Here is a 26,988-nt window from a genome sequence, read left to right as displayed (position 1 = left end):
ATGAAAGAAGATGACGAGGCTGATCTTATTATTGAAGAATTTATTGACAATTTAGATTTGACAAAGAGTGATGTTGTGCCTATAAAAATTGAAAGAATATGTCATGTACATTGGTGGGATGGCTGAAAAAATGAGGAGGATCCGACTGAAGAAGAGGACATTGAAGCAAATGAAGATGAACTTGAGGAAGATGAGATTGAGAACTAGGAGGACTATATAAAATTGTGAGGCTGAAGGAAGATAATCTATTTCTCATAGATAGATTGATATTTATGGAAGATGCAATGGGGAAGACTTTTATTTCAATGGCTCGTGAAGTTGAGAAAATTAGAGTAGAACTTACGAATTTAGAGCAGAGAGCTTGGGGTGGGCCATTCGGTTCAAAATTTGGTCATGAGGGTTTTGATAAATTGTCTCTTCAACCAAAGGATACAGAGCATAAATTAAACCACATAGGGTAGAGTGAGAGCGAGTCTGTTATAGATATGGAATTCGAGGCAGAAGCAAATTATTTATCCTTTAAATTCCAGGAGAAGCAAGAAGGTTAGAATCTCACGGTCGCCATGTTTTTGGAGGTGTTTGTGCATCTTGGGGAATTTACTATTGAATCCATTATGGAGTTTGACTCTCAAGATGAGGAGGACGCAATTTGGAGCACTACCAAGGAGGCACAAATTTATGGCCCTAGGAGGCTTGGCAATGATAATGAGAATGTTTCTATCGCTAAAGACAATGATTTTGATAGAGAAGTTGAATAAATTGGAAAGGTAGACGTGTTTGATGAGTTCAAAGAATTTAAAGAGAAAATAATTAGAGCCACAAAACATAATAAGAAGACAAGGGAGAATCTAATGCCCAATATTACTAATGGAATGCCCAATAGAAGAAGAAGAATAGCAACCCCTATTGCACCAAGAGAGGCAATGCAAAGAGAAACAAGGGTGACGACCATGGTAGGACTCAACCAAGCAAATTTGGACTCATACTGGCTTGTGAATTCTTTAGAGAAGCATTCCTGTGGTGAGGAGCTTTCTCGCTCCATTTGCCTCAACAATAACCTGGAAGAAACGAAGGTCCAAGTTGAGAAATTTATTGACTATGAGGAAGCTGTAGAAAATATATTCGCCATGTTGGAAGGTGGCATGAATGAGAGGGAAGAATTGCTACATGTGGTCAGTGATTTGGGTGTGGGCACTTATGTGGGGCAATTGGCTTCTCCTGCCAAGACTGCCATAAATAGACTTGCCATAGAAAGCAATCATTTTCGGGATTTTGTTTTGTATAGAGAAGAGGGCCAAGATGATTAACATATAAGCGTAATGACAAGTGTTATAGAGCTTCATGCTGTTGAGAGTAATATAGCTGAAGCACGAAATAGTGATCACTGACTTCTCCAGAGGCTTGTTCACCGTGTTACGCTTAAGTTTGAGTGCAAGAAGTCACATGTTAATATCAACTTTATTGGCCATGTGGGCCTATGGAAAAAGCCCTGGTTGGGAACAATTTCCATATGGGAGTTGGAGTGATGTATGTAGCCCAACTTATGGAGTAGCTAATGACTCTCAGTTCTTAAGGCAACGGTCAAGGAACATGTTTTTGGAAGAGTGGGTTGTTCCTCTTAGTTTCATAAATGTTGTTTCCTAGATAACCATGGTTGTAGGACTGGTGTAGGGTAGAAGGATTCATGATGCGCGACTATTATTTTTTGTCAAAATGCTTGAAGAAAATGTGTGAGTAGAAGCATAGGGAAAGTTTGCAAGGCATTTGAGCAAAGGGGATATAATGAAACTATATTTATTTTTGATCTTGGAACATTTGATGTTTTAGTGTTCAAGGTTGGAGATGATGTGTTCAAGGGTTCTTCTCTAGATGGAGGAGTTTATTTTGTACCTTCTGAAAGAAGTGTTTCTGGTTGTGGTTTGATGGGCGAGTTTGTGTCTAAGAAATTAGTAAGAGAAGACGTTTTTGACTTTGATTTGATTTGGAGAAGATTAATCTAGATTGTTCTCAAACAAAGTTTGGTGAAGCTAAAATCTTGCTTGCTGGTTGTATTAGGAGTTTAGAAATGGAAGCAGGGATGTCACACTGCATGGTTGTACCGATTGGCCTTCACAAGGGAGATTGTTGGGAATGTGAAGCCCAATGGTCACATGACCATTCACATTTTCCCAACTCTTGGTCTCATAGCCGAGTGTGATAGTATAAACGGTTGTGTGCAGTCCATGTATGATGTAGATTGGATAACAATTAATAAAGAGTTTTTCCTTGCTTGAGAGTGGACATAAGTTTTATGGTGAAACACTATAAATTTGTGTCTCGTGTTTTTTGTTGTATTATTTTCTTTCTTTGTTTTGTGTTTATTATATGTTCTCTCTCTGCTTGTTTTAATTTAACACTCCTTCGATTTAAAATTTGAAACTGGAGAGTACAAGCAACACATTTGAAACTTGCTCCAACTGTATATTTAATATCAATTTTCAAAATTTAATAATCATGAATTATATTTCCTTTGTTCCTATATTCTTTAGTACTACCTAATCATCTCAGAGACAAGGTGGATTGTAATTTATTGATTGTAAGAATTCTGTATTTGGTAAAGATGACAAATATTGTTCATTTTCATGACGGAATAAATATATGCTTACCATAAATGGTTGGAGAGCATTCATAAACTCTAATGTTGGGATTATATGGTCTAATTATAAAATATAAACAATTTATCGTTACTCGCCTATGATTTAATACAATAAAGAATACAGAATCTAGGGGAGATCATCAAATTCAATCGATGACAAAATCCAATTATTTTTTAATAATGCCGGCCTATAGATATACCTGCTCCATCTCATGTTTCAATAAAATTCTTTTCCTTTTAACATTAATGCCAACTCAATTTACAGTATTATACTCCAATTACAACAATAATATTTTTTTAGCAGACTTATTATAAGTTTTGACATATATTGTATAAATAACGTTAAACAAAAAAATCAGTGAAGTCCATTCGAACACTGTAGGTATTTAATATGCTGGTAAGGTAAAAGCGGAATGTTCGATATATGCAACAGCTATATGATATCGAGTAAGAGACAAAAGTTTTCAGGCGTGGGTACCTTCTCAAAATGATGTTTCATCCATTATATTTTGGCTAAGAAGATTATTACATCTTTGCTGTTCTGGAGAGGGGTGTAGAGCTCAGCTCAGCCATGGTTCCTCACGCTCTTCTCGTTGCTTTTCCTTTATAGGGTCACATTAATCCCATGATGCAGCTCGCCTGGAAGCTCGTCTCTCATGGATTCCTTGTCACTTTCCTCAACTCCGACAGCAATCATAATCGCATACTCAAAGCCAACACTCCAAATTCTTTGCATGATAACATCCGAATGATATCCGTTCCCTTTGAATTCCCTGTTATGGATACTCTGGAAGGCATTGCAAATGGCATGGAGGCGTTGGGAAAGGACATGGGGCCTTCTGTAATTGATAGAGTAGTTCGGGAAATAAATGCTAGAAATGAAGAAAACAAGCTCACCTGTATAATTGCAGACGCCTGGATGTGCTTTGGCTTACAGTCGGTGGCTACGCTCCATAAAATTCCCCTCGCCGCTTTCCACACTGCTCTCACTTCATTTTTCGCCATCTACTACTTTAGTCCCAGTCTGGTCTCGCTTGGCATCCTTGCTTCGGATGGTAACATATAATAATACACTTTCAATCTATTTTAGTTTCTATTTCATGATGTAAATGACAAATTAAAACTTTTTTCATCTTTGTGGGTTTTGTGTTGAAGGAACTCCAAAGAAAGATAAAACAGTAAAATTTCATTCCTCCATGCCGGCGCTGCATTCGGGAGATCTTCCGTGGTTGTGGGCAGGCGAATACATGTTTAGAAAAGGGATTCGTATGGCAGAGGAAGTCAAACACATCAAATGGGTCCTCTTCAATTCATTCTTAGAGATCGAAGTTCCATTAGTCGAAACGTTGTCCAAAGAAGTGGGAGTGTATCCAATAGGTCCTCTAATTCCTCCCGAGTTTCTCCATAGCAGGACAAGCACGAAGGTCCTCCCAAGCTTCTGGAAAAATGACACAGAATGTTTACAGTGGTTAGATAAACACTATGCCCACTCTGTGATAGACATATCTTTTGGAAGTATTACAGTTCTGAGTGAAAAGCAAGTGGAAGAGCTTGCTATGGGAATGGAGGCAACCCGGAGACCATTTCTGTGGCTTTTGCGCCCCGATCTGATGAAAGGAAGCGAAGCTATTTTACCTGCAGATTTCTTGGAGCGTGTGAGAGATAGGGGTTGCATAGTTTCGTGGGCCCCACAGTTAGAGGTGTTATCTCATCCTTCCATAGCCTGTTTTGTGACTCACTGTGAATGGAACTCTGTGCAGGAAAGCATCACCATTGGCGTGCCCATGCTTTGTTGGCCTTATTTTGCAGACCAGTTTCTTAACCGCACATATGTTATTGATGTGTGGAAATTGGGTTTACCATTAAATGCGAATAGAGAAGGAATTATAGAGAAGGGAGAGTTTGTAAAAGGCTTAGAGATTTTGCTGGAATCGGAACAAGGCCTTGAAATAAGAGAGGAAGCTAGAAAATTGAAGATAATTGCTTTTTGGAGCCATTGTTTTGTTTCAGGTCTTTCATTATCGTGCAGAGAGGGACCCTGTTTTGTTTCATTTTGTCTCTTGTGTCCTACTTCCACATAATAGGTTATGTCATCCATGCTGTTCCAAAAACGCTCTTTCTTGTTCAACAACCTGTTGTAAAATCTAAACAATGTTGTGTTAAAGTCTATTTTATTAGAAATAGAACTTCACCATGTTTTCATTTTGCTAAACTCTTCAGGTAGATAGTGCAGGGTGTATTAATTAATAATACAATTGTGTTTTAATATTGTTGTTGGATTGAGTATTGTATATAGATATAGATGGTATAAAATAAAAAGTTTTTATTTTATAAATAATATAATTCAATGATAAGGCATGGAGAAACTTTAAATTTCAATTTTATTCAGTAATTCGATTTTCAATTTTTTTTAATATCAGTAATAAATTAAATGTTAAAACTTTAATGTTGAAAGCATAATCTTATAAATTGTAGCAATATCAGATTCATCAAATTATAATGCAATAAATCATTCATATGTTGTAAAAAAAAAAAAAAAAATAATTAGATTTAAAAGTGATGCAAATGACTCTTTAAACTTAGGAGCTGACTGCCAGCACACATTTAGTTCTTTTGATTATGTTTAGTAGTAGATTTTAGTGAGTTAGACTGTTAGGTATCGCGACAACATGGATTCTAAAAATAGAGAGTTAGAGTCTGATGAGGAGTAATTATCTTTGAGAGAAATGAAAGGATATATTAGGTTGCAGATTTGTAACTTGAGGGAAGGAGGAAGATAGGAGAATTGGGCTTTTGAGTGATGAAAATATTTTCTCGGTTAATGGAAATATATCTTGTGTATTCTCTTTGCTATTTTCTAAGTGCTCTTATTTGTACTCAATTAACCCCTTGTTAATAACATTATCTATCTATTTCCTTCTATAGTTGTTTTTTGTGAGTAATAATAAAGAATCTTGAATGTTTCTCAAGTTTCTGTCTTTGTGTATTGGAAAAGTTAGATTTAAAAGTTTGTGCTGAGCTAGGTGTCTGTATTAGTTTGATATCAGAGCAAATTTATCTTGAGCATGTGAGGCATTGTTCTATATAGCAGTTCTTTTCTCTGTGTTTCTCCATTTCTTGTGAAGCCATCCCTTTATTTTTTATACATATAATGCATAATTTATGAAAATGATGAAAGATTGGTTGTAAAAGAGGAATGTTAGCAGCTTTGTTCATTCCATTGAGGAGGATATAATATATGGGTTTTGGCCTTGGGTAGCAACTCATTATGTAATCTTTGTCATTGGTTTAAGCTTTATATTTCAAGTTTATCTATAGATGTTTTTGTTCTCAATAGTCTCCATTACTTGAAATTTAAGGTCTTGAATATCTCTGGTGACATGAGAACCCATAAAGTTGTATAGAGTTAGAGGAGTTTGAGTATAGCCAAATGGATGGGGAAGGAGAAAAAAAAATAGAGTAGAACCTTGAAAAATGTAATTAGCCTATGGAGTAAGGGAAAAATGACTATTTACATATTTAGACGAGGCCCCTAAGTGTCAAAGTTTTTGTCACAATTTAGAAGACATCCCATGTCGAGAGAAACCATAAAATCAATGTTTAAGAAGAACAAGGGAGATGCAAATTTTATTAGAAATGTTTATCACCTATCTAAACAAATAATGTAGTGTTGTGATGAGTTGCCTTATGGTAGAAGTGAGAGTTGATATGAAGCAAGGTGTATCTGTGTACTTGAACTTTGGTTGTAAATTCAAATATTGAATGGTATCATTATGTGGAAGAGATGATTAAGTTGGCTATAAAGTCAAATATGTAATGGTATCATGACAAGTTCCAAGCTTCCAATCCTAAGCAATTCAAATATTCCTCAAAACTCCTCAAACTTTTCAATCCACCTATCCTAAAATCTCCACATTCTATAAAATCTCAAAAGTAGTCCATAGAAATGCAACAATCCTTATCCATGCAATCTATTAACCCAGTCCTCATATTGTTCTCAAAATTAATAACATAATCCTCACATTATTTTTGGACTTATCCTTCCCACATCAATAACATTATCATTATTATCAATTAATCAATTTTTTATCATCTTGACTAGGGGAAAGATGACGTTTGTCTTTGCATTGTAGTGCATGCTTGGTTGCTTGATATTTTGTATTTTTATTTATTTTCATTTATCATGGTCCATACAATATATCATCACAACAACAACATGGTCTTCCATGTCCCAAATGACCTTTCCTTTTTTTTGTCCATGCATTAGCTACATATCATCTTGGTTTGATATACATTGCTATATAACATGAAGGTTGTTCTCCTCAAATCATCACAACTAATCACCATATTAAATTTATTGCATCTATCTCTTAGTTTTAATTTTCTTCCATCATTTTTGAAATTTCATTTGACATATTTTTCAAATCTCTTATTTCAAGAAATCACTCATATAATTTTTGAATGGATAAGATCTCGAGGAGGCATCAATCATTCCACAAACTAAATTGTCATTTTTTTTCCTACTCAAGTGAGGCATATCATTGCTTTGTACATTGCTTCTATGTTTTACTTCTTAATTACTTTTATTTTCTTTGAAATAATGTCACTTCAAATATCGTCTTAATGAAGGGCAAAATGCAACATACACTAAAAGAATTCTCCTTATTATTGTATTATTTATTTATTAATTATAATCATATCATTAATTAGGTATTATCATTAATGATCTATTATTATTAATAATCCACTATTATTAATTTTTTATTATCAGTAATTATCTATTAAAATTAATCATTTAATTAAATTATAGTTTGTTATTTAAGTAAAATGAGTTAATTATCTATTTACACAAACTAAACTTGATCCATAATTATCCTCTCATATCTTCTCCATTAGTTAATTCATTCTTTAAGTTAGCAACTTTTTCATTCAAATTATTTCACAAGCATTTGAAATAAAACTTCAAATTTAATGTTTTGAATTCTATGCGTATGAATTCAAACTATTGATAATATTTAATTGCATTTTAGAATTATTAAGGTTAAATATTTTTAAAAACATAAGAGATGTGATTGTGTGTACAATCTTATAAAAAACATAATCACATGTTATGAGAAATTAGACTAGACATATTTTGAACAAAGAAACTAAACATGACAAAATATTAGATTAAAGAACGAATTAATAAATACAACATAATAATCATATCTTAGAATTATTAAGATTGGTAATTTAGAATTTAAAAACATATGAAATGTGACTTGTGCAATCCTATTAAAAACATAATCAAATACTATTAAAAATCAGACTAGACATATTTTGAAGAAAAAATATAGACACCACAAAATATTAAATTAATCTTGAGTTAATAAATATATTTAAATAATTAAAAAATATTAAAATTATATATTAAAATATCGAACTCATATATATATTCAATCATTTTGATTGTCATGTCTATACATGGACGCGACTATTCTGGTCATAAAAAGACAGTATGGATTGACTAACACGCGTGTTAGTCATGTGTTTTACACTGTCGATTTTACATTTAATGGCTGCGATTGACTAACCTGTCACTAACACTGTATGAAAAATCTGTTTTGAAGCTAGAATAGCCGCGGCTGTCTATACATAAGAAACGTTTTATCGTAAAGATAAAATTTGATCGGCATAATGCAATAATCACTATGCATGCTACGAGACAGTCGAAAGGCTAGATGCGAAAAGTCGCTAAACGATATGGTCGAAGAGACAAAAGTTATCAGGCGAGGATCTCTGCGCAAAACGATGTTTTACCCATTATATTTTGGCTTCTTTGCTAACAAGAATATTACATCTGTGTTTCTCTCGATTCAGGTGTATAGCTAAGCTCAGCCATGGTTCCTCACGCGCTTCTCATTCCTTTTCCTGCACAGGGTCACATTAATCCCATGATGCAACTTGCCTGGAAGCTCGTCTCCCATGGTTTCCTCCTCACTTTCCTCAACTCTGACAGTAATCATAACAGCATACTCAAAGCCAACGCTCCAAATTCTTTGCATGATAACATCCGAATGATATCCGTTCCCTTTGAATTCCCAGTTATGGATACTCTGGAAGGCGTTGGAAATGGCATGGACGCAGTGGAAAAGTGCATGGGGCCTTCTGTTATTGATAGAGTAATTCAGGAAATAAATGCCAGGGAAGAAGAAAACAAGCTCACCTGTATAATTGCAGACGCCTGGATGTCCTTTGGTTTACACCCGCTAGCCACGCTTCACAAAGTTCCCCTCGCCGTTTTCCACACTGCTCCCGTTTCAATCTTCGCCATTCACTACTTCATTACCAATATGGTCTCACTTGGTGTCGTTTCATCCGATGGTAATATATAATCATCCACTTTTAATTGATTTTAGTTTTTCTTTTATGATTCAAACAACATTTAAATAGCTTTTCCATCCTTGTGGATTTTGTTGTGAAGGAATTCCAAAGCAAGATCAAAAAACAAAATATCTTCCCTCCATGCCGCCGCTGCGTTCTGGAGATCTTACGTGGTTGTGGGGAGGCGAATACTTTTTTCGGAAAGGTACTCGCATGGCACAAGAAATCAAGCACATTAAATGGATCCTCTTCAATTCTTTCTTAGAGATCGAAGCTCCAGTAGTCGAAACGTTGTCCAAAGAAGTGGGCGTGTATCCAATAGGCCCTCTAATTCCTCCTGAGTTTCTCCATAGTACGGCGAGCACGAAGGTCCTGCCAAGCTTACGGAAACATGAGACGGAATGCTTACAATGGCTAGATAAACAGTGTACCCACTCTGTGATCTACATATCCTTTGGAAGTACTGGAATTATGAGTGAAAAGCAAGTGGAAGAGCTTGCGCTGGGATTAGATGCCACACAGAGACCATTTCTGTGGGTTGTGCGCTCCGATCTGATGAAAGGAAGCGAAGCTATTTTACCTGCTGGTTTCTTGGAGCGAGTGAGAGATAGAGGTTGCATAGTTTCCTGGGCGCCACAGTTAGTGGTGTTATCTCATCCTTCCTTAGCCTGTTTTGTGACTCACTGTGGGTGGAACTCTGTGCAGGAAAGCATCACCATGGGCGTGCCTATGCTTTGTTGGCCTTATTTTGCAGACCAGTTTATTAACCGAACGTATGTTGTGGATGTGTGGAAGTTGGGTTTGCCGTTGGATGCGAATAGCCAAGGAATTCTAGAGAAGGAAGAATTTTTGAAAGGTGTAGAGATTTTACTGGAATCGGAACAAGGCCTTGAGATAAGAGAGGAAGCGAGAAAATTGAAAGGAATTGCTAGGGATACAATCAAGGACGGGGGCTCTTCATGGAATAACTTTAATCTCTTTTTGACTGCCATGAAGAGACAACCAAATGAATGACTTGCTTTCTGGAGCGATTGCTTTGTTTTACTTAGCTCGTTTATCCTGCAGAAAGGAATGCTTTTATCCTGAGCAGGACTTCTCGTCTCCAACTTCGACATAGGTTATGTCGAACCAAAACAATGTTGTGTTAAAAATGGACTTTAATTAGTAAGTATGCTTTCATTTTGCTAACTCTTCATGAAGGATGTTAACGCCGTGCAATTTCATCATAGTTGATGTTGTTACTGTATCAATTAATGATCTCGATATGTTTTGGGTATCATTGCTGAATTGAGTTTTTTATATAGAATGTTAGAGAGTATAATTTAATTTTTTTTTTAATAATATAATGTTGGATTCATTAATATTATTTTATTAATTTTTTTAAAGGTTGGATATTATTAATTTCTTTTTTGTTAGGGAATGTATTGTAATCATTGTTTGTTATTGAATAGGATATTGGGAGTTCTTTCGAGCCTAGCTTTACTTCAAAAACTTTTCTTGAGGTGTGTGCGAGTGTGTTTGTTGGTGTGTGTCGGTCAACAGGTGATGATTCTTTCTCATGTACCAACTTCTATTCGATCTTTGTTATTATTCCTCTTCTAAATTGTCATTATGATTAATTAAAGCCAGATAGGTCCGAACCTATCTCACTATAATCCTATTAAATTTTTGTGAGTGTGTTTGTTGGTGTGTGTGTGTGTGCGTGTTTTTGGGGGGGGGAGGGGTTGGGGGGAAATACAAGTGAGAATTTTTGTCGTGTCAACTTTTGATTTATCTCTTTCATTATTCCTCTTCTAAAGTGTTGTTTATATGTTATAATCATATTAATTTTTTTGTAAATAAATTGCTATAAAATTCTCCTTCTAGAGTTAATGTAGAATATTTACATGTTTAGTTATTATGTTTAGTGTTATACATGTTTAATTATTATGTTTAGTGTTATACAGAAATAATAATGAGTTTTTTGACATATTTTCTCTTAAAAGAAAACATAGAAACGAGTTTTTGGGATATTTTCTCTTACAAGAAAACATATAAGTTTTGATGCCTTTTGTTTAGGCCCTTATATTATTGATGGTCAATGTAGGTAAAGTCCTTTCTATCTCTAAGTATTGGATAAAAAATTTCATGAAACTGCCCATTCAATGACACTACTTAAAGGATTTTTTTTCTTGGTGTAATATGATCTTAAAGTGTGTACATACTCTTGTTCCTTTATGTTCTTCTATTTAATCATAATTATTTTATGATTATGATGAAGTGTTTTGTTTCCTTCAAATCTTATTTTTACTTTATGTTGTGTGGTCTTACTCCTATTCTATGTTTATTTGTTTTGTTGTATCCCTGATTTATAAATCAAATATACTTTAACTTATTAATCTTCCCATATGAGTTGTGCACCTCTAACTAAAACCAATATTTTTAATTAAGAAATAAGGCAAATATTTTTGTGAAGTAAAGTGGGGAAGGGCCCCAACCCATACAATTCAACACTTCAAAAAACATTCAGCCAAAAAATAGGCTTGGAGAGCAAGCCCCCATAATCAAAGAGTTTTAACAAAATAACCATGGGAAAATATAAACGTACCAATCTAAAGAGAAAGAGCCACAACCAAAATAAAGCAACAGAGGACCTAGAACTAAGAAAAACCCAAGAAAATATAAGAGCACTAAACAAGGTAGCCCCAACCATCTTAAATATCTTTATATTCTCCTCCCACAAGAGAAAGTTGCAGTTATTTTGTGCCTTTGACCTTCCAACATCCTTTAATCCTATCATTTCTTCCTCTTCTAAATCCTCTTAGAAATAGTCACAACTTGCATAACACAATTCTGCATAAGGAATTGATAATCTTTATCAAGTCTTGTATACTGCCCTCTAGCTTCCTTATCCAGTCCCTATTTCTTTCACACCCTAGACAATTCTGAGGTGTCTCCAAGTTCTCAACTCGCACACTAAGGTATTCCATCTCCTTAGTGATCCTTTGTCAAACATGTTGTTCCTTAAGTTCTCCTTCAACATCTAGGTCCTCATCTTCAACATAATCCTTAAGGTTGTTCAGTCCTTGTTCATTATGAGCATTAGACGAGCTTGAGGAATTAATTGAGAGGGAGATTTATGGTAGAAATTAAGTTTATTAAGGTTGCATAGAAGGTGTCAAAAGGGTGTAAAACCATGGTAAAGGTTGCTAGCTGCTATCATTGTGCTCGGTGTTGGAATGTAGAATCTAGTATGATGGGCATCTAAATTATTTAGATTCAGGGAAATGCACTTAACAGGTGTAATGCCAAACCCACGCCTCTCCATATGAGATATTGTGCTATTTAAGATGAATATTAAATCCACACATGGAGAGGAAAATTTGAAGGTTTCACATTGGGGTAGCATTTTGGGTCCATAATATTAGAGCACAGTCCCAAACAGGTAAGACGAGTTTGAAGATTGTAAATGTTTGGCGATATTTGTTGAATGAAGTAGAAGAAAAAGTGTGACAATAAAAGCATATAAAAGGAAACACTTTACCAAAATAGTGCTAGTAATAGAAGAAACATTCTAGTTGTTGGAGGTCATTTTATAGGTTTTGATTGTTGTTCCAAATGATAGCTACTTAAGTCATTTTATAATTTGATTAAACATGAATTCGAGAGAAATTTTATAAGGGAATGTTAAGGAAAATATTAAAATTAGAGGTGAATTGGAAGGTGCAAATTTAATCCAATTAAATTACCTAGCATTCCATCAATGATTCAATCTCGGAGACCGAAAAAGGAGCGTAGAAGTATTTTTTAATCATATAATTTGTAAATTTATTCTCTAAATTTTAGAGAAATTATTGGGAGTAAAAATATTTTTATACATGGAAAAGATGGTTTGTAAGAATAGCTTTTTGTGTTAATTGGGTTTTGAAAGAGTGTAGTACTTCCTTTAATGCTACGTTCGAAGGGAAAGAATTTATAGAGATTTCATTAGAAGGTCATTTGAATTTGATACCCACTCTTTTCTTTTAATTATGAGTACACATATCAAATTTTATTTGTAATATTGGAGCCATTTATGTTTTGAAGATTCACATCCTTGTGTTATTGAGGAGCCAAATAAGACATCAAATGAATAGAGTGTAATTATATATGATTGGAGGTTGGAGAAAATGGAGGCATGTGGCCTTTTATCATCCCAAGATAGCTTCTCACTTAGGGGTGATTCATGCATGAGAAACACATTCTTTTCTCATTTGTGTTCCTAAACAAAAGAGGGGGCTTGACAATATTTTTGTCCCTTCAAAGAACAAGGTGGGTTAGGCTTTTCTTGTGGGTTCACTTGGTGTATTCATGTTTGGTTGGTGTTTTGTGCATCAAAGGATAGAGAGTGTTTTGAAAACACTAGAGGAGGGATTTGATGCACTCAAAGGAGATGTAGGTTCTTGGAGGAGAGTTGTTATCTCATGTGCAACAATAGAGGAGGAATTAGACAAACTTGGAGAAGATGTGCAATTTCTGGGGAAAGGTGTCTCACTGTGTAAGGAAGTTGGTCACTTAATGCTATCTCATGTTGTGCAGATGGTTGTAGGTTATACATTCAGGAGATACACTGTTGAGGTCAGTTTGGTGTTTCCTAGGTGAGTGAGGAGGATTGGTGAAGGTGCTTCATCAAAGTCTCTATAAGGGTTTCTATGATCAACCCACGCAATGTGACAACCTTTATTTGGATTAATATAATAAGTGAGGGAATGTTGGAGAATATTACATTATTCTTGGTTTGATTAAAATTAATATAATTGGGTGGGTTAGTTTTTTGAAAGTTATTCCCATAGGTAATTTTCATAGGAAAAAATAAGGCTATAGAAAGCCATGAGAATATAACAAATTATTATCTAAAAAAAATTTCTACATTGTTTCTATGTTTTATAGTTTTTATAATAATGGCTTAATTTGATTATCAAATTTCTCTACCATTTTTAACAATATCTCCTTAATTTACCTTCTCTGTATATATATAGGGTATACTTTATTCCATATTAGTATGTTTTAAATATACTAAAGAAATTAAGGTAATCTTAAACAAGTTTGAATTATTCAATTATTATAAAATCTATGTATTATTTTATAATTGACTCAGTAATTATCTGACTATTATACATTCTATGCATTATTTTATGACTTAGTATCCTTTATTGAGTTAAAGTTTTTCTCTACTAAAAGACCTTTATAATAATGCTTAGTGAAATGTTTAATAATAAAATCAATATATTCTAGGTATGTGAAAAAAACTAAAGTTGACTAAGATTGAAATTAAAAATGATTTGTATAAAAATTAAAATATATAAATACAATTTTAACTTCAATTGATGTGATGCAGTGATAGAGTACTCATATCTAAGATCTAAAATTACATTCTAGATTAGAGAGAAGAGATAAATTATAACTAAATTATGTGTTTAGGATACACTGTGTCAACAATCTTGTTAATAGATACAACCATATCCATATTTTTTCATGATTTTAATACAAGAATAACTAATTTCAAGCACTTACAAATCTTATTTGTATAATGATATATAAAGAAAGAAAAAAAGGCATGACACTAAGGAGCACCATTGGGCTTTCTATATAAGAATTATTTTTTAAGACTTCCTTCAATATTAGTTAAGTCTAAGTTAACAATAACACTGAAATTGATGTGATGTGATAATGTATGTTGTTGAGCTAGCTATTGAACCTATATTAAAATTGGATGCAAATTGATGAGGGATTGTGTTAGAAAAGTTATTTAGTGTTATTTTGATGATTAATGTCAATTGTTGATTGTTGATGGATGATTATTATTGATTGCTAATGTTAATTATAAATTACAATTGATGACTAATTCATGCAAAAAGAGGAATGTTTTTTTCGCGCTTTTGATGTTTTGTTATTCCATTATGTCTTAGGATGACATCTTTATACATACAAATCTCTCTCTCTCTCTCTCTCTCTAAATTTTGATACCCATATTGATAGATAACAGTCATATCTAAAAATAGCTAATCTTGATTATTTGAAATTTAGAAACATAAAAGATGTGATTATGCCTACAATCATAAATTAATAAAAATTAGACTAAATATATTTTAAATAAAAGAAACAAAATATTCAATTGAATTTCGAATCAATAGATATATCAAAATAACTAAAATAAATTAAATAATTAAACATAAAACTATATACACTTATCTGTGATATTATATTAGTATAAAATTCTCTTATTTTTCTTTCATTTTGCATTCAAATATTCCGATTGCCATATCTATAGAAACTTGGAAAACACGTCGAATTTATTGTACTGGCTAGGCTATGCCCTTTAACAATACATAGAGGCAAAGTTTAAGAAAACTAATATATAGCTGAGCTCGGTGGGGCCGCTGCACTAGCTGGTTATCAAAATGTTAAAACTAATATTCACTATGTCTTTAACGAAGAGTCGAAAAGCTAGATGCGTGCGATCGAACTATACGATATTGAATAAGAGGCAAAAGTTTTCAGGCATGGGTCCTTCTCAAAAATGATGTTTCATCCATTATATTTTTTATAGTGACGATTTTCTATCATTCACAAAGTTTTTTTACTTAAACCATTATATTTTGGCTTGTTTGCTGAGAAGAATAATAGATCTGTGTCGCTCTGGAGAGGGCTACAGAGCTAAGCTATGGCTCCCCACGCTCTTCTCATTCCTCTTCCTGCACAAGGTCACGTTAATCCCATGATGCAGCTCGCCTGGAAGCTCGTCTCTAATGAATTCTTCGTCACTTTCCTCAACTCCGATAGCAATCATAACCGCATCCTCACAGCCAACACTCCAAATTCCTTCTTTGATAACATCCGAATGATATCCGTTCCCGTTGAAATCGCGCCTATTGATACTCTGAAAGGCATTGAAAATGGAATTGAGGCGTTGGCAAAGGACATGGGGCCTTCTGTAATTGATAGAGTCATTCAGGAAATAAACGCCAGGGAAGAAGAAAACAAGGTCACCTGTATAATTGCAGATGTCTGGATGTGCTTTGGCTTGCAACCAGTAGCCACGCTCCATAAACTTCCCCTAGCCGCTTTTCACACTTCTCCTGTTTCACTCTTCGCCATGCGCTACTTTAGTGCCCATCTGGTCTCGCTTGGCATCCTTCATTCTGATGGTAACATATAATCATACTCTTTCAATCGATTTTAGTTTTTATTTGATGATGCAAATGACATTTCAAAACCTCTTTCATCTTTGTGGGTTTTATGTGAAGGAATTGCAAAGGAAGAAAAAAAAATGAAATATCTTCCCTGCATGCCGGCGCTGCATTCTGGAGATCTTCCGTGGTTGTGGGCAGGCGAATACATGTTTCGGAAAGGGATTCGCATGGGAGAAGAAATCAAGGCCATCAAATGGGTTCTCTTCAATTCTTTCTCAGAGATTGAAGCTCCAGTTGTGGAAACGTTGTCGAAAGAAGTGGGCGTTTATCCAATAGGTCCTCTAATTCCTCTTGAGTTTCTCCATAGCAGGACAAGCACGAAGGTCCTTCCAAGCTTCTGGAAGAATGACACAGATTGCTTACAGTGGTTAGATAAACAGTGTGCACACTCTGTGATCTACATATCTTTTGGAAGTTTGGCAGGTCTGAGCGAAAAGCAATTGGAAGAGCTTGCTCTGGGAGTGGAGGCCACACGGAGACCATTTTTGTGGGTTGTACGCTCCGATCTAATGAAAGGAAGCAAAGCTATTTTTCCTGCTGGTTTCTTGGAGCGCGTGAGAGATAGAGGTTGCTTAGTTTCGTGGGTGCCACAGTTAGAGGTGTTAACTCATCCTTCCATAGCCTGTTTTGTGACTCACTGTGGATGGAACTCTGTACAGGAAAGCATCACCATGGGCGTGCCCATGCTTTGTTGGCCTCATTTTTCAGATCAATTTCTTAACCGCACGTATGTTGTGGAAGTGTGGAAATTGGGTCTGTCATTCAATGCGAATAGCCAAGGAATTATAGAGCAGGGGGAATTTGTGAAAAGTGTGGAGATTTTGCTGGAATCGGAACAAGGCCTGAAGATCAGAGAGGAAGCGAAAAAATTGAAGATAATTGCTAGGGATGCAGTCAAGGACGGGGGCTCCTCATCGAATAACTTTAATCTATTTGTCACTGCCATGAAGCGACAACCGAATGAATGACTTGCTCTGTTTTATTTCTTTCGTTATCCTGCAGAAAGGGATCTGTTTTGTTTCATTGCGTCTCGTGTCCTACTTTCCACATAATAGGTTATGTTATCCATGCTGTTACAAAATGTTCTTTCTTGTTCAGCAACCTGTTGTAAAATCAAAACAATGTTGTGTTAAAGGGTATTTTGCTAAAAATAGACCTTGACCATGGTTTCATTTTGTTAAACTCTTCATGTAGATAGTGAAGGGTGTATTAATTACTAATATAAATGTGTTTTTTTTTTAAATTTTTGGTGGATTGAGTTTTGTATAGGGACATTAATATATAAAATAAAATTTTATTTTATGAATAATATAGTTCAATGATAAGATATGGATAAATTTTAATTTTTAGTTTTATTTGGTAATTAGATTTTTTTATTTTTATAATTAAAACTAATAAATTTAATTTTAAGATTCTAATGTTGAAAGCATCATCCTACAAGATGTAGTAATATTAGGTTCATAAAATTAAAATGTAATAAATCTTTCATATATTATAAAATAAAAAATATAGTAATTATGAACACACATATATCAAATGTTGTTTGTATTCTTGGAGTCATTTATGTTTTTGAAGATTCACATGTTTGTTTTATTTTAGAGTCAAGTAAGACATCAAATGAATAAAGAATAACAAGATATCATTGGAGGTTGGCGAAAATGGAGGAAGGAGATTTGTTATCATGTCGAGCTTACTTCTCACTCAGTGGTGATCCATGCATGAGAAGCACATCCTTTTCTCATTTGTGTCCCAAAAGAAAAGTGGGGATTGCATTATTTTTATCCTTTCAAGGACCAAGGGGTTTAGATTTTCTTGTGGGTTCACTTGGCATATTCACATTTGGTTGGTGTTTTGTACATTGGAGAAGGTATTGTTTCCACAAAATTGGAGGAGGGATTCGACATAATTGAAGGAGATGTAGACTCTTAAAGGAGAGTTGTTTTATCATTGGTAGCACTAGAGGAGACATTAGACACACTTGGAAGAGATGCGAACTTTTGGAGGAAAGGTGACTCATTGTGCAAGAAGGTTGGAAACACTTAATATTCTCTCATGTTGTGCAAATGGTTGCAAGTTCTACAATAAAAAAGATTTCAATCAATGAGATTAGTTTGGTATTTTTTGGGTGAGCAAGGAGGATAGGTTAAGGTGCTTGGTCAAAGTCTCCAGAAGGGTTGTTGTGATCAACCCATAGAATGTTTTATCCTTTGTTTAGATTAATGTGAGGGGGAGGGGGGGGGGGGGAGATGCTGGAGAATATAACGTATTCTTGGTTGGCTTAAATAATTAATAAAATTAGGTTGGTTAGTTTTTGAGAATTTAGTGATGATCTTTTTGGTGGATTATATGATTGTATGCGAGTTAGTGGTGATTGAGAATCCATTTTGGCACAGTTTCACATGCACATTATTGATCCGGTAGCTAATTGAGACAGTGAACATAACAAAACATAGCAGAATAGTAGAGGTGATTCAGTTAGTATATTTGACACTCAACTGGAACTCATACAAGCATTGTAGATGCTATTTTGGAGTTTATTTTTCTATAATTTATCATTGTAATTAATCAGTAAGGCAGTGAGCCTTTCAGGGTTGTAGCCCTTATTTTATTTGAGTAGTGAGCTCTAGGCAGTGCGCCTGAATGCTTGTGCATTCCCCATATTGTAATATTGTTTTGCTACTGGCCATAGTGGAATAATATTGTGGGTTCAAATCCCACCATGGTTTTTCACATTTGGGTTTCCATGTAAAAATCCGGTGTTATGATTTTGTGGTTGATTGTTTTATGTTTCTGCATTTCAGTTTCAAGTGTATGCTTCTGGTGGTTTAAAGTTAAGTTTAAAAACAAGATAACGGGTAGATCACTGATTCACCCCTCTCTTAGTGGTACCTGATTCCAAAAATTGGTATCAGATCTTGGTTCCTCTAAGGAAGCTTAATTGCTTGAGGAAGGTCTGGGAGATTGACTCAATGGATTTTGGTTTTTCAGAGACAACTTAGTGTGGCACTTGAGGATCTTGAAGCAACAAGAAATGAGATCAGTTCCTTGAAAATAAACTTGAATGTTGCTGATGGTTTCATTAACGACTTGAAGGATCAAGTGAGAATATCAAGAGACAAAAGAAAAGAATTGATGGAAAAGATGAAGGAGAAGGAAGATCAAATCATGGAAAATCAAGGTAAAGCTAATGAATATGAAAAAATTGAGATTGAGAATGCTGCCTTGAAGAATGAGATGCAATCCATTGTGATGAGGCTAACTAAGGAGATTGGGGATCGAAAGAAGATTGAAGAAAATATGGCACAATCATTGAAGTAAAGAGCTGATGAATGCTTCAGGCTTACCTATGAGAATGATGAGTTGAAGCTTGAGCTGACACAGTCAAGGAATAATGGTCAAGAACTTGAAAGATAGATTGCTACCTTAAGGGATGAACTTGCTACTGCCAATGATTACAAAGAAAAATTCAAAGCTAGCTCAAGAAGGCTTGATGGGATGCTATAATGTTAGAGACATGGGAAGGACATGCGAGGACTTGGATTTGAGAAAGGTGAATCCTCTAGATTTGGACAAAGCAATGCAAAACCCGATCAAAAGAAGAGAAAGAATCCTCTGGTAAGACAACCTAATGCTCATAAATTTAATGGTAGATGCTTTACTTGCAATAAATTTGGTCATATGAAGAATCAATGCAGAAATAGGACGAATAATGGAATGAACAACATGGACAATGTTCCTACCTTTACCGGTCAGTGTTTCATATGGAATAATTTTGGTGACACGTCAAATATGTGTAGAGCAGTAATGAATAACTTCTAAAACAAGAGGTGCTATGCCTGTGGGATGTTTGGACATATCTCTAACCAGTGAAAGATGAGATCAAATCAGATGAACTTCAAACCTATGCAGAGAATTTCTTTTTGCCGTGCATGCAACAAAAATGGTCACATTGAAAAGTACCGTAGAAACAAGAACAATGCTTTGATAGAAAAAAAAATCAGTTGAGAAGGGAAAGGCAGAGGTAGAAGAGATAAGAGACAAACATGAGAAGATGTGGGTCAGAAAAGGTGAATCTAAAGATGACAATGGATCTGCACTCGAATCCGGTGCAAGATCTTCATCCAGTAACTAGGGATTTATGCCTTAGGGAGAACTTTTCATGCAGATTCTAAGAACCCCCTCTTCGGTGAACTGTAATTGATTCTAGAAGGTTGTAGAAGGCTTAAATTAAATATGTAGATGCTATTTGGAAGTTTCAGTGAATATTTGATGCTCTGGTAAGCGATTTCATGAAAATCAAGATAACTGGTTGCAACATTTATTGCAATGAAGAATTAGGTCTACAAAGGTTAAAAAGGCATTTTAAGGCTTCATTCGTCACAATGAGATCAAGCGAATAGTGCACAAAAGCAGAGCAAAGTGACTTGGCGATTTCAATAATGATTACAATGATTCTAAAGTGAATCCCAGTGCTTGTTTGCGAATCAAGGTATTTATCTGTGACAAACTATCAGTTTTTGCAAACCCTAAGTTTGAAATGGCTTTAGCTTTTGGTATTGATACCCCATTTGTTGTCAAGATTAAGGATAGGGCCATACCAGTTTTCAAGAAACACCCTTTCAAGTCTATTGAAGACGATCCAGAAGGTGCATTTTCTTCGGCACCCTACGATGTCCTTCACAATGAAGACATTAGGGAATACATCCATTGTGATCTCAAGGAGCTTGGTAATGTGGACATGTTGAACCTTTATAACAAACACTTGATGAATAATTTGGGAAACCTCAAACCAGAATATAAGGTTCTTCAGGATAAGGGTTTTTCACAGTTCATCCATTTTTCATTGTTCGACGAAGCAGAGTGGATCCGGTTTATTCTTAGTCAAGTCCATGATGAGTTCATGTGGCTTGATAGGCCCTACAAGATCACCAAACAGAAAATTTGAGTTGTGACATGCCACAATGAAATTGGTGAAGTACTTGGCTCGAGGAAAGTGTCGAATAACACAGTGATAGCCACTACTGGTTCCAAATTTGACAACAAAGCAATGAACATAAACAACATCTTGGAGCATGATGTGAAGTTTGCATCAATGGTGGTCGAATACAAAGTTTACCAATCCAACAGAAAAAACTCCGTCTCCGAAATTGCCATATACTCTACATATCAGATGTTGAAGAATGACATGAGGTATGATCTATGTACAATCCTTCTAAATGAGTTGTTGAGTAATTTGAAGAAGATAAAGCAAGATAAGAAGCACACTTTGAAGTATAAAATTATTCTTATTTTCTTGGCCTTATATTTATTGAATGAGATACTCGGTATGAAAGGAAAGGTCCAATAGGGCTATGATAGACCGGTGGCAATGCAAATCATAGAGGGATTGTGGGGAATAGGAGATGATACAATGAGAATATCTATGCTTTGGGGTTAATCTTTCCAAGTTGCAATGAAAAAGAGAGAAAGAATCCCTAATGAGATTGTAGAGAAGTATGAGAAAACTATTTTCTTCATGGTTGATAAAGATCAATGTCAATTGGAAGTCGTGGAGCCTAGGACAGTGTGGATCATGCCCATGGGGTATAAAGTTGACTCTATCATACTTGAGGCATATTCTCAACACCTTTTAAGCCAACCAGTTGATCCTAAAGAAGGAAGATTTGGAACATTCAAGGAGAAAGACCTTGAATTGCACAAACAATTCACTACACCTGTTAGGAAAAGGAAAGTTGAAAATATGGCCGAGGAAGTGGCAGTGCAAATGGGTTTCACCCGAGAGGAGGTAAAGAAGGAGAGATAAAAAAAATGCATAGATCGAGGCCAAAGAGGAAACCAAGAAGCTTAAGGCAGACACGATTCCCTCCAAATCTCAACCAAAGGAGACCAAGTCTGCCCCTGCTTTGGTGGCATCAACTTTAGGACAAAGCCCATCCAAAAAGGGAGTGTTAAAGAAAAATGAGAAGCCCAAATGAACTTATGTTTCTATATCTCTGTTGGGCCTTGAAACTGAGTTAGAGGAGGCAACAGGCAAGGCTAAGAAGAAAGGTGAATTTGTTAAAGTGGTGAGGAAGCCGAAGACCGGTGGAGCCAAGCAAAGGAAGAAAACTAAATCTGAACCTACCCCTACCAGAAGACCCAAGAGAGGAAGATAGGTTAAAACTCAACTTGACAAAGACCTCGAATCTGACAATTTGCAAGGTAAATACACAATTGTTCCTCCATTGTCAATACACCAACTAATATATGAAATAATTGCTGATGGGAACTTGAAGAATCTTAGAGCTTATTATGAACATCTAGATGAGGGAGATCAGAGAAAGGTTGAAGAATCTATAGTTTTATACTTGCATAACTTTAGAAAAACATTGATTGAATTAGGGTGTAGTAACCCTAAGGATTTGTATAACATTATTGATGCAAGGAGGCTAATAGCTAGCAAGATTGACAGAGAAATGAAAGAAAGAGAGCTAATAAAAGTTTGCACCTGTATCACCCATGATGAAGTCAAAAGACTTATTGAGGAATCCAATAAGAAAGAGCTCAGAAGAAAAAATAGGGTAAACAAGTTAATGACTGGGAGAGTGGAAGAGGCAAGAAAGGAGACAAAAGACATATGGAGAAAAATAATTGTAAATGATCCTTCGTACAAAGATGCATTTAAGTCTTCTCAACCGGAAGAAAAGAAAGGTGTTTTTGGTTATCAGAAGGGTGAAACTCAGACTGGGGGACATTCGAAAGATCAAGGCAACAAAAATCTTGATGTTGAGTTCGGTGATAATCCTTCGGTAATAGACAGTTCAAAAACCCCCGAAATTCAAAAGGATGATACTGCACCAAGTGGTAACACCAGTACACAAGATAAAGGGGATGGATAAGGTAAAAAGGAAGCTGAGGGTGTAAAGGTAAAGGCTACAAAGGTAAAAAAGGGCAAAGGAGTCGTTGATCCGACAATTGATACTCCTGCAGTTGTAAAGACCCAACCTCAAATCTCCATTAATCTAGATGGTCCACTGAACCTTGGACATATGTCCCATGCTGAGAAGCTAATGTTCATAGCTACTATTCAAGCCCAGGATAGCCAATATTTTGTAAAGTCTGAATCAAAAGATAAAAAACTCATTTTGATGTTGGCTAATCTTTTGCAGAAGGTCGCTCCAAATGTACAATTAGATTATAATGCTAGCCCCTTCGGTAAATTATTTCAATTGATGAATAGTGTAAATAATAGTTTTGTTTCTTTAGAGAAGTCTGATACTAAGTGAGTTTTGGATAGATTTAAGGATGTAAGGATGCAGACATTCCGGAAGTTGATTGAGGATGATAGGGTGAGATTGAATAAAGGTCTGTAGGTTATTTTAGATACCCTGATAGAAGGTGGTAAAATGTATAAGTCTTGTCTAATTTTGCCTAAATTCACTGTAGATATAGACAAGCAAATAAGTGTTTTCCAGGTCAAACTTTCTAGTATTTCACAATCTTTTGATCCCAATGTAGCTCCAACTAGCAATGTTGAAGGATATATTTTGGCTCTAAATGATAAGATCTCAAGTCTTAATGATCAGATCTCTAGGATAGTGTTGGTGAACTTCAGAACTTGATTGCCCCTCGGTTGGACACCATGCTAAGCATTAAAGTAGACTGCATTAAGGCAATGGCTCAACCTGTGCCATCCGATCTTAGGGAAGTAGAGATTCATGTCACTATATTTAGTGCATTTATTACAGTTTTGGATAACTTGAAGAATGGGTGGGACACTCACCTAGGATCTTTGAAGACCATTTTTGCTGACATCTTCAAGTATTTGTAAATTATCTAGCAAGTATCTTTGTATATAAATTTTGGACAACATCCCATCTTTGGCATTGCTGTCAAAGGGGGAGAGAAAAGGTGAAAAATGTACCATATAGAAGAGTGCTATTTCAAGCTTCAGAATTCTTTGTCTAAGGGGGATCCTTAGAAATTCTTTTGATCCAGTGTACAGTGCTCAACACAACCATTTTTTCACAAGTATTGCCATCAATGCCATAGGGGGAGATTGTTGCCAATTGAGACTCATTCGGTGACTTCTGATGGTTGATTATTGGTTTAGGGTTGTCATTGATGGAAACTCTTCATGGAGATTCGATCTGGTAGCCATAATTCTTCTTAACTGGAAGCAGGTGTTAATCGGTATTTTAGGATAAATAGAGCAGTTTTGGTTTGGAAGCTTTCCGGTGATTACGGTGCTATGAATTTTGTATGGATTGATTGAGATGACATAATAACATCATTTTATTGTTGTTTTGGTGATCCACATTATCCTTTGTGATCTAGTTAAGCTGACATGTGACTACACGTTACACTAGTAGGCCGACATGGTAAATGATCTATTTTGTGATTGAGGATATATAAGACCAATGTAGATGATATTTTTGGTGGATGATATGATTGTATGCGAGATAGTGGTGATTGAGAATCCATTTTGGCACAGTTTCACGTGCACATTCTTGATCCAGTAGCTAATTGAGATAGTGAACAAGGCATAACATAGTAGAACAACATAGGTGATTCAATCAATATATTTGACACTCAACCAGAACTCATCCAAGCATTGCAGATTCTATTTTGGAGTTCATTTTTCTATAATTAATAATTATAATTAATTAGTAAGGCAGTGAGCCTTCCGAGGTTGTAGCCCTTATTGAATTTGAGCAGTGAGCTCTCAGCAATGTGCTTGAATGCTTGTGCATTCCCTATATCATAATTTTTTTTTGCTACTGGCGATATTGGAATACTGTTGTGGGTTCAAATCCCACCGTGGTTTTTCCCATTCAAGGGTTTCCACATAAAATTCTGGTGTTATGATTTTGTGGTTGATTGTTTTATGTTTCTGTATTTCAATTTCAAGTGTATGCTTCTGGTGGTTTAAAGTTAAGTTTGAAAACAAGATAACCGGTAGATCACTGATTCACCCCCCTCTCAGTGATACCTGATTCCAACAGTTCCAACCTCTGAATTTGTATAACCCATGTCACCTTTTAATGGTACATATTCTGGGAGTAGTGAGGAGATCAAGATGAACCTCTGAATTTGATCCTAGAGGACTCACTCTCTTGTTCCCCACGACAGTAACTCAACTCAATGAAGCTGTGGAAAGATTAAAAAGCCTAAATAATTATAGAGATGAAGAAGACCAAGAGGTGGGTGGAGGCTCAAGTGAACCACATGAATTATAATCAATGATCGAGAAGATAGGGAATCTTAATGTTAAGGTTGAGACATTGGAAACTCCACAAAATTGCCTAGGTTGTGAAATAAATAGGGAATGGATCAAATGACTAGAGGGTGGTATTGAGAACCTAATAAAAATCAGTAGAGGCCTAATGCATAAGTGTGTGATGGAGGTCATGACTGTGGTAAAGAAAATTGATAAGAAAAAGAAAAGGAAAGCTCTTGCAAAGACGAAAGATGTAGGAACTAAGGGAAAGATGAGCAACAACTTACTCCCTTGGGAGGAGGAGTAGAATGAAATGCTGGTTAGTTGGGGCTATATCTCATAATGCCCCTTTCTATTTTATTTTTTCCATCTCTCTTATTAGTTGTTTTTAGTATGATGTTTCAGAGTTTATATGTTTAAACTTATGTTATGTAAACTCTTTTAAACTCTGTGATGATCTTGGTGGGCTTGATCTCCAAGCCTTGGTTCTATTTTGTTATGGATGGTTTTTGATTTATATGTGTATTAGGTTGGGGCCCTTCCCCACTTAACTTAATTAAAAACATCCATTTCTAATGGATCTTACTAAAATAGATCAGGAAACCTTTCATGCACAATACCATCAATCATCATCTTTCATATGTACAAAATTGAACAATATATAAAGTAAGATATAAAATTTGAAAAATGTATTAACATTTGCACATATGTAATCTATATAAGATGTTTTCAAGGTAAGACATAACATTTTCACAATACCATCAATCATCACCTTTCACATGTACAAAATTGAACAATATATAAAGTAAGACACAACATTTGAAAAATATATTAAAATTTTCACATATATGTAATCTACATAACATGTTTTCAAGGTAAGACATAACATTTTCAAGGTAAGACATAATATAAGATATAAAATTCAAAATATATTGAACATTAAATCACTTGGTAAAACATAACAAATTCAAAATATATGAATAGGTAAGTCATGATTGATAATCTATATATAGTTCAAATAAATCATCTCTAGAAATATATATGTATATATAAGCACAATCATAGCTCAAACTTATATGTACATATAGAAGTTGAAGAAAAATACTTAATAGGGGATCCATCTCTTCTCACATCTTTGCATTCTTATCAGTTTTCATCATATTCTTATTTAAGATCATCCCAATGCTAACTACATTCTTCATAAATTATAATGCAAACATAAATCAATTTAGCCTTGAGAGGAATTGAGCATTGTACTTACAAGGTTTGGTAATTGCAGTTGAAGAAGTAGAAGTGCAGGCACTTTGAAAGATGTCACTAAAAAATGCACAACAAGAGATATTTGTGAAATATCAGAGTGATGACATGGAAGAAAAATGTATGACAATTTATATAAGAAATATTTTGGTGTAGGGGAGGAAATATACATCTTTATTGAAAGTGATCCTTACTTTAGATATAGGGAAGAGTGTAATCCTTCAAAATGGTAGAAATGACATATATAAACTACTAGAGAGAGGAACTAGTAGTTTTTAGGGCTAAATTTGCAAGCATGTAGCAATTGCATGGAATATTGTAGG

At 35.0% G+C, this 26,988-nt stretch overlaps 2 protein-coding genes across 2 annotated transcripts; both read left to right on the top strand.

Annotated features, from left to right (window-relative positions):
• Positions 1 to 3,260: 3,260 nt before the first annotated feature.
• LOC131870077 (UDP-glycosyltransferase 85A2-like) lies at positions 3,261 to 10,012 on the top strand. Its single transcript, XM_059215779.1, has 6 exons — positions 3,261 to 3,690; positions 3,791 to 4,290; positions 4,396 to 4,645; positions 8,720 to 8,998; positions 9,099 to 9,598; positions 9,704 to 10,012. Exons 1-6 carry the CDS (start codon positions 3,261 to 3,263, stop codon positions 10,010 to 10,012), a joined length of 2,268 nt encoding a protein of 755 aa, XP_059071762.1.
• A 5,653-nt stretch (positions 10,013 to 15,665) lies between these two features.
• Positions 15,666 to 17,436, top strand: LOC131048229 (anthocyanidin 3-O-glucosyltransferase 7-like). The gene is made up of 2 exons (XM_057982120.2): positions 15,666 to 16,164; positions 16,264 to 17,436. The coding sequence occupies exons 1-2, from the start codon at positions 15,681 to 15,683 to the stop codon at positions 17,175 to 17,177; spliced, it is 1,398 nt and encodes a 465-aa protein (XP_057838103.2). The 5' UTR covers positions 15,666 to 15,680; the 3' UTR covers positions 17,178 to 17,436.
• Positions 17,437 to 26,988: the final 9,552 nt, after the last annotated feature.

This window comes from Cryptomeria japonica, unplaced genomic scaffold (genome assembly GCF_030272615.1).
Source record: "Cryptomeria japonica unplaced genomic scaffold, Sugi_1.0 HiC_scaffold_281, whole genome shotgun sequence".
Classification (NCBI taxonomy): domain Eukaryota; kingdom Viridiplantae; phylum Streptophyta; class Pinopsida; order Cupressales; family Cupressaceae; genus Cryptomeria; species Cryptomeria japonica.
Note: the sequence above shows the minus strand (reverse complement) of the source record. Positions and strands in the feature narration are given on the sequence as shown.